The sequence below is a fragment of the Ptiloglossa arizonensis genome, chromosome 2 (assembly GCF_051014685.1).
Source record: "Ptiloglossa arizonensis isolate GNS036 chromosome 2, iyPtiAriz1_principal, whole genome shotgun sequence".
Classification (NCBI taxonomy): Eukaryota; Metazoa; Arthropoda; class Insecta; order Hymenoptera; family Colletidae; genus Ptiloglossa; species Ptiloglossa arizonensis.
In genome coordinates this window covers 15,715,517-15,728,806 of record NC_135049.1, presented here as the reverse complement: position 1 = coordinate 15,728,806, position 13,290 = coordinate 15,715,517, and the positions used below count along the sequence as shown (strand labels likewise).

Here is a 13,290-nt window from a genome sequence, read left to right as displayed (position 1 = left end):
TGTTATGAAATTTATTTCGCTCCTGATATATCTCACAACTTATTCGCATAGATTTTGAAAATAAGTGAAATAAAAGTAAGTATATGCAATTTGGAAAGTTACTTTCAATTTTCACGTTCGGAGCAGAGAAATTTTAAAAATTGGCGCCACTTGTGCGTAGTTTATGGCCATTTCAGCAGCGCCTCTTACTACAATGAAATAAAATCCTGACTTTTACGGTGAAGTGTAATCTTGAAAATTTGTATTCAATGGAGTTACTATTTTCCCGCCACAACGTGCTCACAACAGTGTTTCAAACGATGACGGTGATGTCTCTGACATTTTAAAATATTGGCACGTATTATATTCTGAATAAAGTACGACCAATATGGGAGATGTAGAGAACTTGGCCGATTTATTGCCGACTTACTATGCGAGGTTATTTCCTTTTCACGATTATTATCGCTGGCTCAGTTATGGAAATGGTGCGTCAATTATGTCAATACTTGCAATAAACAAACAACAGTTAGCTGATCTTTGTAACTGATGGTCTAAATTAATTTTCTTAGTATCAATATTAATACTAACTTTTAACAAAATCGTTCTATGATCAATTTTTTTTCAGTGGGCATATTCACCCGCAGAGAATTTTCGTTTACTTTGCAAGATGATATCTACCTTCGATTTCAATCTTTTAAAAGCGCGAAAGAGTTGGAACATGAAATTAAAAGGCTTCTTCCTTTTAAAATAGATATTGGAGCTGTGTACAATTACTGGTAAGCAGTATTCGTGTACATACGAGTAACTCATTATTGAAGAAATTTTTAATTTTGTTGCCCATAGTCCAAAGGATCATCGAAAAAGTGCAAATTTTCAGGCTGTTGAGAAGGAACTGGTATTTGATATCGATATGACAGATTACGACGAAGTAAGAACATGTTGCAGCGGAGCAGATATCTGTTGTAAATGTTGGAAATTTATGTCTCTTGCCTGTAAAATTTTAGACAGTGCTTTAAGATGTAAGTATAAATATTTATTACAAAAATATTGTATCGTTTGTACGAATAAAAAGTGTTAATCGAGTTCTACATTTTTTAGTGGATTTTGGGTACAAGCATATTTTGTGGATATTCTCCGGCAGAAGAGGTATACATTGTTGGGTATGCGATTCTGGTGCACGTAACTTATCCACGTACGAGCGTGGTGCAGTGGCAGAGTATTTACAGATTATAGACGGTGGAGAATACATGAAGAAGAAAGTGAATTTACCTGGTTTTGCGATACACCATTCTATTAAGTGCGTAACATTGTTATCGAACGAATCTGATTTTAATGTATTAATTTTGACTAAAACGAACGCTACTTTATGATTTTAGACGTGCTCTTAACTCGATAGAAAGTATTTTTATTCCATTCTGCGTAGAAGAGCAAGACATGTTAGGAACAGACGAAAGAGTAGAGAAATTTCTCCAGATACTACCCGACGAAGAAGACAGAAAAGAATTGAAGGCACTCTTTGGTCAATCAAAATCTAGCAAAGATAGATGGAATCAATTTCTTAAATACGCCAAGTACAAAGCGACAAAGGTATTGCATCGTAATTTTTATCGAATCTCATTGAAAAATAGTTTTCGATATTAGGTGTCTGTTTTTAGGATGACAAAAAGAGACATTATCGTCATTTAATAGAGGAAGTAATGATACAATACGCGTATCCAAGATTGGACATAAACGTCAGTAAAGGAATGAACCATCTTTTGAAGTCCCCTTTTTGCGTTCATCCAAAAACTGGTAAAATTTGTATACCGTTCACCGCGAACACGGTGGATAAATTTCAACCGGATAAAGTACCAACAATTACAACGCTGATCGAAGAAGTAAATGAATACGAACTGAAGGATAAGGCCGAACAACAGGCATACGACTTGAACGCGAAAAAAATAAAAGACTACAAAAAGACTAGTCTAAACAAGTCGCTCCGACTTTTTCAGGAATTTCTCTGGAAATTGGAGACCGAGCGTAAAGGTCAAAAAATTCAAGAAAGCGGTATGTATTCGCCTATTGTTTGAAACTTATATTTGTTTCTATATATTTTTTTTATTTTTCAGACGCAAAAATGGAGTTTTGAATTAGGTAATGAAATTTCTATAATAATCAAAGTACGTATTCAATACTATTTAATTGTATATTTTGAACGCATTTATAAATAAAATTTGTTAGAAAAACATTACTTGTGCGATTCTCGTTATTCAATTACCTTCGGTAAATAACTCTGGAGATACTTGTACGCCGATAAAAAAGATTTCAACAGTGTGTCGTTATCGTCACAGACGAAATATGAAATAAAATGAACAGTTTAATAAATAGCATAGATAACGGATACATCGTCAACGTTTGCTACATTTATCGACTTGGATTTAAACACGATTCCAAAAGTCATCGTGCTTAAACGTAGAGTGCGCTGCGTAACTATTGATTTTTCACGAGGTCGGTATTTCAGTTCTCACGACACATCTACAAGATTCTCATACTGTTTTGCACTTTGTCCATGATACTAGAGCCAGTAAACGAACCACTTAAGAAGATAAAATATTGGATTGTTCGTAAAGTCATTTCGTTCTCCAAAATGGAAAATATACAATTCGATAAAATATGTATACGCTCTAAAAAAATCGTGTTTCATTTCCACCAAAAAAAAAAAAAAAAAAACGAAATGACTTTTCGAACAACCTAATATTTAAGAACGAATAATATCGAAGATAAAATATTTTTGCAAAGTTCCATTGAAACTGAAACGAAGACCACGATTCGATAACGAATAAGAGGATATACTACCGTCAAAGGATGTTCTCATTTCTGTTGGAATTGTGTTAAATTCTAGTAGCAAAAATAATCCAAGTGCAAACATTCTTGCAATTGCTAGAAACTTAAATCAAGGGTCTTTTCTATCCATCCTCGACTATTCGATGAAACTCTTCCAGTTGGAGAAGACTCGATAGATTTATCGATCGTGGCTGTATCGACCCACGAAGTAGCGGATAACTCTTCAATTCGAAGGACTGTTCGTTAAGAAAGAATATCAGAACGTTGTACCGACAACCGTGCTATCGATGTTTATTCTACTGTCACCGAAGAAATTTTACATTCTCGTTATCCGCGAACTGCCAATACAGCAGGTGCTTCGAATGCACGAATTGAAAGTTTACGTAAGCTGCGCGACGAGGGGACACGCGTCGATCGCAAAAAAATATTTATCGAAACAATATTTGTCCGTGTTGCACAATTTCCTCAAGGTCTCGTTGCGGAGGCTAGATCGTTGATTTATACCGAAGGTACGGCGGAGGCGGCGAGTTTAAAAGGACATCTAACCAGCGGTGAAGTGGTCGTAATGAAAGTACATCGCGATCCGCTTCTAACTGGCCTTAGCCATATTTGACTGTTTACGTATTCAGTGGTTTTCTGCGACAAGATAAACCGTCTCACGAGTAGAAGACGATCGGCTTGACATTGTGCCATCGGTGAGATCGATTGGCAAGATTTCTAAAAAAGATCACTTTCTCCCCACGTACACGTTTCTGGCTAGCCCGTTCCTCCGTTACTTTTTCCTGTTTTTACGTGAAATACTGCACCAACGTGAGATGATTCTTTCATGGTGTACTCGCGTCGCCCTCTGTTTAATTCAATCTCCTCGCGAGCAAGGAAATTTGTAGCCCGCGCTGGTCTCCGTTCAACCTGTTAACCGGGAAAGTCGAGTTAACTCGTCGTTTAAAAATGGTCTCCGCGGTGGTCGAGATTTTGCGAAAATTTAACGATTAAACCCGTACGAAAAGAGGCATTGAGGATCGAGCAGTTTGTTCGATTCAGACCTAACGAGCACGAGAAGAGTCGTTGAAGATGGAGTAGTTTGTTCGATCCAGACTTAACCCAGACCTAACTAGTACGGAAATAGTCGTTGAAGATTGAACAGTTTGTACCTAACCTGTACGAAAAGAGTTATTGAACATCGAGTAGTTTGTTCGATCCAGACCTAACCCAGACCTAACCCAGGCTGAACCCAGACTTAACTAGTACGAAAATTATCGTTGAAGATTGAACAGCTTGTACCTAACCTATACGAAAAGAGTTATTGAACATCGAGTAGTTTGTTCGATCCAGACCTAATCCAGACCTAACCCAGACCCAACCCAAACCTAATCTAGACTTAACCAGTTCGAAAAGAGTCGTTGAAGATTGAGCAGTTTGTTCGATCCAGATGTAACCCAGACTCAGATCTAATCCATACAGAAAGATTCGTCGAAGATTGAGCAATTTGTTCGATCCAGACCTAACCCAAACTTAACCCAGGCTTAATCAGTACGAAAAGAGTCGTGAAGATTGAGCAGTTTGTTCGATCCAGACCTAACCCAAACCTAATCTAAACTTAATAAATTCGAAAAGAGTCGTTGAAGATTGATCAGTTTGTTCGATTCGGATCAAACCCAAACCTAACTCAAACAGTTCGTTGGATCGACGTGGAATCGAACGTAAAAGGAACGTACCGAAAATTGAACTATAATTGCTCTTGACGATCCCTTCGAGACAAAAGAGAATCTCTTTGGTACACAGATTGAGCAGTTCGTTGGATCGACGTGGAATCGAACGTAAAAGGAACGTACCGAAAATTGAACTATAATTGCTTTTGACGATCCCTCAGAGACAAAAGAGAATCTCTTTGGTACACTGTAATATTAAATCTCGCCGGTTTGCGAAGCCTCGTGCGAATAACCGGTCGAAAATCGTCTCGTTTCGCGAGTCCTTCGCGTCGGTGTGCTAACATGACCCTACGGTATAGTCTCTCCTTCGACGAAAGTAAATACTTCTCGTTATGGAGATATCAACGAGTACGTGGCGTCGTGTCCGCGGAACAAATTAGTAGCTACTGGCGCGAAACTCTCGGACACAGAACCTTAACTCTTTGGGACATAGCGAGTTAAGAAATGTCCCACCATTTTAACACTAAAACTACCAACGGTGAAGGTATCACTGTTTGTATCGTATCGCGTACGTATCTTCGAAGTGAAACGAGGAAATTAATTCACCGGTAACATTACTTGTCTATTTTTTATCACCGTCCACGAATACTGTCACACATTTGTCAATTTCGATTCATTTCCTAGCCAATATTTACTTTTCGCAACGAGTAAAGTAATTTTGCTCAATGTCACTCGCAACTTTTGCAAAAGAATACTTTTAAATTATTCATTTTACAATTGTTTGAAAGCTGTTTTTTCTCGATGAATTACAATCTTTGATTGTAATTGAGTAATTTTACAAAATAGTCTCAAACAAGTGATTCCTTTGGTAGTTCTACTGTTAATACCCTGATATACACGGTGGGTAATATTTTACTTCAACGTGGAAAAATAACTCCGTACCAAATTTCACGGTGAGACTGTTAATAGTCCATCTTGTATTTAAGTATCCGTTTAATCAATTTTCTTCAGTTTCAGTTACTTTGTATCAGTATCGTACAAGTTTCACGGTGAGACTGTTAAAACTCCATCTTGTGTTTAAGTATCCGTTTAATCAATTTTCTTCAGTTTTAGTTAGTTTGTATCAGTATCGTACAAGTTTCACGGTGAGACTGTTAATAGTCCATCTTGTATTTAAGTATCCGTTTAATCAATTTCCTTCAGTTTCAGTTAGTTTGTATCAGTATCATACAATATCATACAAGTTTCACGGTGAGACTGTTAATAGTCCATCTTGTATTTAAGTATCCGTTTAATCAATTTTCTTCAGTTTTAGTTAGTTTGTATCAGTATCATACAAGGTTCACGGTGAGACTGTTAATAGTCCATCTGGTATTTAAGTATCCGTTTAATCAATTTTCTTCGGTTTTAGTTAGTTTGTATCAGTATCATACAATATCATACAAGTTTCACGGTGAGACTGTTAATAGTCCATCTTGTGTTTAAGTATCCGTTTAATCAATTTTCTTCAGTTTTAGTTAGTTTGTATCAGTATCGTACAAGTTTCACGGTGAGACTGTTAATAGTCCATCTTGTATTTAAGTATCCGTTTAATCAATTTCCTTCAGTTTCAGTTAGTTTGTATCAGTATCATACAGTATCATACAAGTTTCACGATGAGACTGTTAATAGTCCATCTTGTATTTAAGTATCCGTTTAATCAATTGTCTTCGGTTTTAGTTAGTTCGTATCGACTCCACACGTTTAGGAGGTGTGCTTCGAAGCGTTGTACATCGTTTGCATTGGCGAATGCCAGCAACGAGCGGTCACCTTCGCAACCAGCGACGAGCAATGATAGCTAAATGGATAATTAGCCTGTTCGCGTTCCTTCGCGCGCAATTTCGCGAACGAGAGGAACTTTCTCGTTACGATTTCTGGACCGGGTGGCAATTAAATTACGACACGTTCTCTTTCATGGGACGATTCGTGGCATCGCCTCCGTTTGAAAAAGATCGCACGGGAATCAGGTTAATTGTCTTCTAGAAGACGCGAACGGCTTATTACGTTCTCGTGGCCAAGCAAATAAATTAGTCGCTCGACGACGTGTTCGTCTGCCCCCGTCATTGTTTCTCGATTATCGTTACCCCGACGTTCCACGCCGTAATTGAATACCATTTCGAATTTCGTTGTAACGGCTTGGACAACTTGTGATTTTCAACGATATTACATTTAAACGTAACCATTACGTTGAGCAAACCTCGCGAGACATCTGTAATTCGTACCGTGATTACGACACAGGCAAAAAAACGCGGTAGTTCGTTTCTTTTTTTTTTCTGCGAGATGAGCACGGGTCGATAATTAAATGATACTCGATCGAAGCGCGTAACCAACGGACGATTGTTACTGTCGCTTCTTCGTCTCCTCGTAAAGAAAAAACAAAAAAAAAAAAACGAACGTAATCGCGACTGTAATCGATTTTTCGCGTCAATTTGACGAAACTTGCGCGTTATTCTCTCATTGATTTCTTTCATTCGACGATTTACTGATAACCGTATCTGTCCGGATTTCGAAGCGATCCGCTTCTAGATTTTCGAGCTGAGTCCTTCTCGCGCGATAAACAGTTAATAATGTCTATTTTATTTCAACGAGTCTTGCACGTATTCATTCACGCGCCAGAGGATCTTGCCTCTTCGAGCAACACACGTTCGTAGAAAGATCCACTTTAAATATTACCTTGTCGTTTGTAAATTTTCGAACAGGTGGCCTTCTTAACGGAAATCTAATATTTGACTTGGTTCATCAGTTTTTACCTAACCGTGTGCGTTGTGCAAGGTGTTACGTGCATCTGGGTCCAACCATGGTTCTTCAATGGTGGAAGATGGAAGAAAATTTCGTTGAGCGAAATTAAATTTGTGTATACACGTGTTTATACCGGAAGTGGAGGCGTTTCGAAAATTTCAAAGCCGTCTCTAGATTTTTAAACGAAACTATACATTTTTTACGTTCGTTTGTACGTTTGTTTGTCTTTACAGCAAGTGTTCAAAATGGCTACCTTCGTCTCGAATACAAGCCTATTATAGGTATATGTTTAATATCGATTATTTGGCAAAAGAACGAACGATTTGATAATTTAATCACCGTTTGGCACTGTTTACCGATTTCACGGTTTTCCACTCGCTATTTGGCACTTTCTTCCCAGCACTTGTTCCGTTTCGTACTTTCTTTTGCAATGTAAACGTAGCCAAACTCAACAAAATCAAAATCGAGGATTATACTACTTGTTTTTTCATTGAAGAATTTTCAAGTTTGGGCAAAACTTATGAAACTTAGAATTTTCATACCTTTTCGATTTAGTAGTGCTTCATTTATAAGCGGATTACTTTTAAATTCCAATTAGTATATACTTAAAGTCCTTTTCTATTCAACAATACCGATTGTCGTGTTACAAAATAAACCAGTTGGGATTTGTATGCATCGAGAAGCTTCTTGTTCGATTCAACGGTTGTAATTTATCGAGAAAAAGCAGCTTTCCAAACAATTGCAAAACAAATAATTTAAAACTATCCTTTTTCAAAAGTTGCGAGTAAAATTAAGCAAAATTACTTTACTCATTGCGAAAAGTAGATACTAGCTAGGAAATGAATCGAAATTGATAAAAATATAATAGAAATCCACCTTTCTGGTACCCAATACCTTCGAAAAACAAAAAACAAATGTATCTCAGTCCTGGAACCATGTACATTTAAACATCAAAAACGACCAAAGACGTGTTCAAACTTTAGTACAACGTACAAAGTCGATCCAAAGTGTGTTTGGATCGTAGTAAAAATAACCACCGTTCGCACAAACGGGGACACCAACACCACCAGGAAACCCCAAATTGGATGAAATTGGTGCACGCGACCATCGTTGTTAATAATCGGTTGAATTTTTTTCCCTCGGGTTGGTGAATCGCGAAGCACAGTTACGCGGATCTGCATATTTCGATTTGCCTCGCGAGTGTATCTCGTTTACCGTATTTGTTTCTTCTTTTTCTTTTTTTTTTTTTTCTTTTTTTTTGTCCGGTCACGCGGCCATTAAATCGCCGCGATCACGCGAGAGGTTAATTTTATGGCAACTCGGTCGGTTTTTATCGAACTCGGGGGGTATTCCGGTCGGCGAGCGGTAAGCGAAGAAAGAACATGCAAAAAAGAACGTGTAAATTTGTTTCGCTCTGTTCGCGGGGGCTTGCTCGCTCTCCGGTGAACGTCAATTACGCAATTTACACGGGGTGGTAGACGATTCCGAGCGTGTAACGATAATGGTAACAAACAAATAAATCGTTCACTTTCCAGCCACGGGACTTTCAAAATTCCACGGAACGAAGCACTGAGACGTGATCAAAACCGAGCAATATGACTTCATCCCGTGGCTTCGTACTCGCTGCACTCGCACAATTTCTTCTGGATCTCACGAAAGTATTCGAAAGTCCGTAATCTCGTTGTAGAAAACTTAACCTAAAAATCGTGAAAGTTTTCTCCACGAGTGGACGGCGATTTGTCAGGCTGGTAACGAGATATACGTTACCGAATTGGCCACAATACGTTACAGAATTCCTCTTATATTTTTTTTTTTTACGCGATCGTCAACACGATCGTTCAACAGGAGGTTTTTCATCATCGAGGGGGGCATTCGATAGAGGGGCGTTTCTCGCACGTGTCGTCGCAAGAAAGTGGGTGTTCTCGCCACCTCGTATCCATTACACCTGTCGCGAAGGTGGGTGGATCCTCGGTGGAAAGCGAATCGAAAGAACGATCGATCGTTTTTTCCTTACGAGCATCGGTATATCACCGTGTCGAGCGAAGTTCACTTGGCCCGGGGCCTTACTCGAGAAAAGAAATTCTTTCGTCGAGCGATGATGATTGCAATCCTGATCGACCGTGACTAAGTGGCGACGAGACTATTTTACGGAACGTTTCGATAAGAATGTCTTAATGCCTTAGCTGTTTTGAATAGTAAAAAAGAAGTTGTTGTGTACAAAATGTGCTCGACACGGTAGCAACGATCAGACGTAGACAGATACCAGAGTGTCTTTCTTTCTTTGAACGAACATGTCAATTTCTTTTTTTTTATCGCTGGATTAGACTGATATATTTAACGAAGAAAATGGTATCGTTCTAAGGGAGCTAGTCTTCTATTCGAGTATCAGAATTCAGTTATGTTCGAACGGGTATAGAAGATGTACTGTTGGGAGTTGAAGAGAACGATCCTGAAAGGAACGTGGGTTCTATTGGTTGGAATTTTGACCTTTTTGTAACGCCAAAATCAAAGAAATTTGGATAACAAGTTTTTCTTATCGTATGGTACTCTTTAAGAGAGTTCTTTCCAGCTTCCAAAAGTATTGTAGGGAACAACAAAGATCGATCTTGGGTTAGGGAAATTTATCGATGTACTGTTGGGAGTTGAAGAGAACGATCCTGAAAGGAACGTGGGTTCTATTGGTTAGAATTTTGACCTTTTCGTAACGTAGAATTACTAAGCCAAAATCAAAGAAATTTAGATAACAAGTTTCTCTTATCGCTTGGTACTTTTTAAGAGAATTCTTTCCACCTTCTAAAAGTATTCTAAGGAGTAACAAAGATCGATCTTGGGTCAGGGAAATGTCACATCGTAAATAATGCAAACGAGATCAATTTTTGATTATTTTTGCTTAGTCTCAAGGCTCACGTGGACAAATTAAAATCTACGTCTTGTAATTTTCTCCACGACTGATTTTTCTTTTTCCCTAGAATACATCTCATCGAGTAATATATAATCGAACAATAGACAGTGTTTTAATATAATTTTAGTAGCCGAATACGTCGAAAACTCTTAGTTTTAAGGCAGACACACCACGCTAATCCTAACAATTCATTACCGGATCCAATTTCTTCGTGAAAAACTGGCTTCCATTTAAATCGAAGATACAGACGAAAGTCATTTGCATCCTCTGGAAACAATCTATCGAAACCACGAAACATTTCCAATCGAAACCCATTCCTATTATTTCGACCGGCGAAGATACATTATTCACATGGAAATAAAAAAAAATGTTTACGTTAATTATCCCGGATCTTTTCTACATACTTTCGTTCGTTCCGGTTGCTTCTGATCGATTCCAGGATGGCCTCGATTTATTAGAAAACTCGGAGTTGGTTCGATCCTCGTCTCGATTATCATCGGTGTTTTCTAAATACTTTCGTTCGGTCGGGATAGTTTTAAGATCGATTCCAGGATATCCCCGATTTATTAGAAAAGTTCGCGTTCGTCCAATGTTCGTCTTTCAGCGTGATTTTAAAACAAGATTCACGAGTTCTTTGCCGAGCGACCGTTTCAGGGAAGGATCGTTTCTTGCAGCGCGGCTAGATCCCGATCGATCGTTCGCTGAGTCACTTCCCGATCGTTGGAATCGCTCCTTTCTTTGCGCGCGATCAGCGGATCCCAAGACCGTAAACGATAAACGTTCATACGCTGTACGTGTCGGTAAGGTTCGTATCGAACATCGATACCGCGAATCTGGGTCAATCGTTGACACGGAGTCGCTGCTCGATCGATGGCGTTGACAACGTAATCTTTTTCGGTTTCGCGACAAATGTAAATATACTTGCCGCGCGCGCGCGCGCGCTTTCACCCGACGATACCAATTTCATGCTCGGGATCTCGCGTCTAACGAACGAAAAGGGAGCAAACCGCGTAAGAATTCCGTTCGATCGATACTGATCACGTGGATCGGGAAGAGTGAAAGTACGAACGATCGCTCGACACCGATCGAACGAAATTAATCTTCCCTCTACCTCGTTAACACGGTGACGCGAGAAACGCGTTACACGAAGGCGTAACCGACTCGCACAGGTGCGTAGGTGCGCAGGTCTGCAGGTTGTTCACCGTACAAGGGTGGTTGATCATCCAGCCGATCTTGCGATCGAAGAAAATTTTTCTTTCCGGATTCAAATTTCTTCATTTCGTTCTCGAGTTGATATACGATTTCAGGAGCAACCGAAGAATATTAAAAAATATTCTCGCGAATGTTATTATCACGTATGATCACGTGGATCAATTAAACAGAATCGATTGGACGAAAAGTAAAATTTTTCTGTCGGGATTCAAATTTCTTCATTTCGTTCTCGAGTAGCTATATCATTTCAGGAGCAACCGAAGAATATTAAAATATTCTTGCAAATGTTATTATCACGTAGATCAATTAAACAGAATCGATTGGACGAAAAGTAAAATTTTTCTGTCGGGATTCAAATTTCTTCATTTCATTCTCGAGTAGATATACAATTTCAGGAGCAACCGAAGAATATTAAAAAATATTCTTGCAAATGTTATTCGACGTGAAGGGGGTTGGAAGGATTGATTATTGGTTAACCATTGGGGAGACGTTGGAATCTGATAGAATTCGTATTACTCTAGAAACGGATCGGTAATTGGGATTGCTTCTTTGATAATTGTAAATATATTTAGATATAGAAGAAATGTGTCTAACTGGTTCTATGGTTATAATAGACTGTGTTTACAATTGTACAGATGGTACATTTATTTTAGAATATATATTTACTGTAATATGTTGCCCTCGGGTGTGGATCACGTAGATCAATTAAACAGAATCGATTGGACGAAAGTAAAATTTTTGTGTCGAGATTCAAATTTCTTAATTCCATTCTCGAGCACCTGTGCGATTTCACGATCAACCGACGATATTGAAAAATATTTTTACAAATGTTATTTGATACGGTGGAAGGATTATTTAAACCGTAAAATGTCCACCTCAAGAACATACTTTTAAATATTTCCGATTCTTTATCCGATATTCTACCGCATCGAGATAAAACAGACGCTTTGTATGTATATTTGGCATTGATATATATTTCTTTAGATTTTATTTTACATTTATTAAATTTGAAATATTTCTAGATTTATTCCACGATGAATCATGGTAACGATGAAAACGAATACGTACATACCACCCAATTACAATACGGTGTGTAATATATGTAAAAATAAGTAACATTTAACATGTCACGTGTAATTAAATTATCTATAAAAATGAAACATTGAGCGTCAACGAAAGCCAAGAGAAACGATCCCAAACGAATGAAAAATTCCCGTGTAGAATTCTCGAAAATTTTCGAACCTATACGATCTACTTAAAAGTATCTACAATTCATTTCCGCAAACACTCGTTCGAATTTGTCGCGTTTAGATCCGAGTGAATTTCCAAGTACTTGTGCTTCGAAATACCGAAAGAGTGTTTCGAATCTGGTCGATCTGTATTCGAAATTGCGGTCCATCGATCGGTCGATCGTTCAAAATTGCTCGGTTAATTTGTTCCGAGAGTGGGCGTCGATTATCGTCGTAGAAGGAAATCTCGGTGCTGGTCTGTAGGCGGGAATTGGTTCGGAACTCGTACCGTCGATAAATCATCATCGACGAGATCCGATCGTGAAATTTCACGGATAAGCGACGATTGCTCGGTACGGTCGACAAAGACGCGTGCACCCGAGTTTCAGCTACCGTTTTACAGTTAGACGTTGCAAGCGGACGAGCTCTCCTCTCCGCCGTGTTCTCGAGCGTCCCGTAGATTACGGAGAGATTAAAGCCGTGGCGAACGTGACGCGTGTTCGGAATGCTCTCGATTTTATCTGATTGCAACCGTAACAGAAACTTTGTTCCGTCGACGAGCAGGAAAAGAAACGAGAGATCTAGATAAACAATGAAAAATCACGGACGGAAGGGGAGAGGGGGAGGAGGGAGGAGGAGGAGAATCCGTGAAATCTGGGTCCGGCCCCGTGCGAAGATTCACGGTGAAGAGCTCGTTTCCAGCGCGTCGCGTTTACCC

At 38.9% G+C, this 13,290-nt stretch overlaps 1 protein-coding gene across 1 annotated transcript; it reads left to right on the top strand.

Annotated features, from left to right (window-relative positions):
- The first annotated feature begins 220 nt into the window (after positions 1–220).
- On the top strand, positions 221–2,209 carry Dnapol-alpha50 (DNA primase small subunit). The gene is made up of 7 exons (XM_076303991.1): positions 221–464; positions 605–755; positions 823–998; positions 1,078–1,276; positions 1,356–1,566; positions 1,635–2,025; positions 2,088–2,209. Exons 1-7 carry the CDS (start codon positions 368–370, stop codon positions 2,105–2,107), a joined length of 1,245 nt encoding a protein of 414 aa, XP_076160106.1. The 5' UTR covers positions 221–367; the 3' UTR covers positions 2,108–2,209.
- Positions 2,210–13,290: the final 11,081 nt, after the last annotated feature.

Excerpts from the sequence above, each read along its gene's own strand:
- Dnapol-alpha50 (XM_076303991.1), top strand. The coding sequence starts at position 368 with ATGGGAGATGTAGAGAACTTGGCCGATTTATTGCCGACTTACTATGCG. Across the intron at positions 465-604 it reads CTGGCTCAGTTATGGAAATG|TGGGCATATTCACCCGCAGA; the intron begins GTGCGTCAATTA and ends ATTTTTTTTCAG. Across the intron at positions 1,567-1,634 it reads CCAAGTACAAAGCGACAAAG|GATGACAAAAAGAGACATTA; the intron begins GTATTGCATCGT and ends GTCTGTTTTTAG.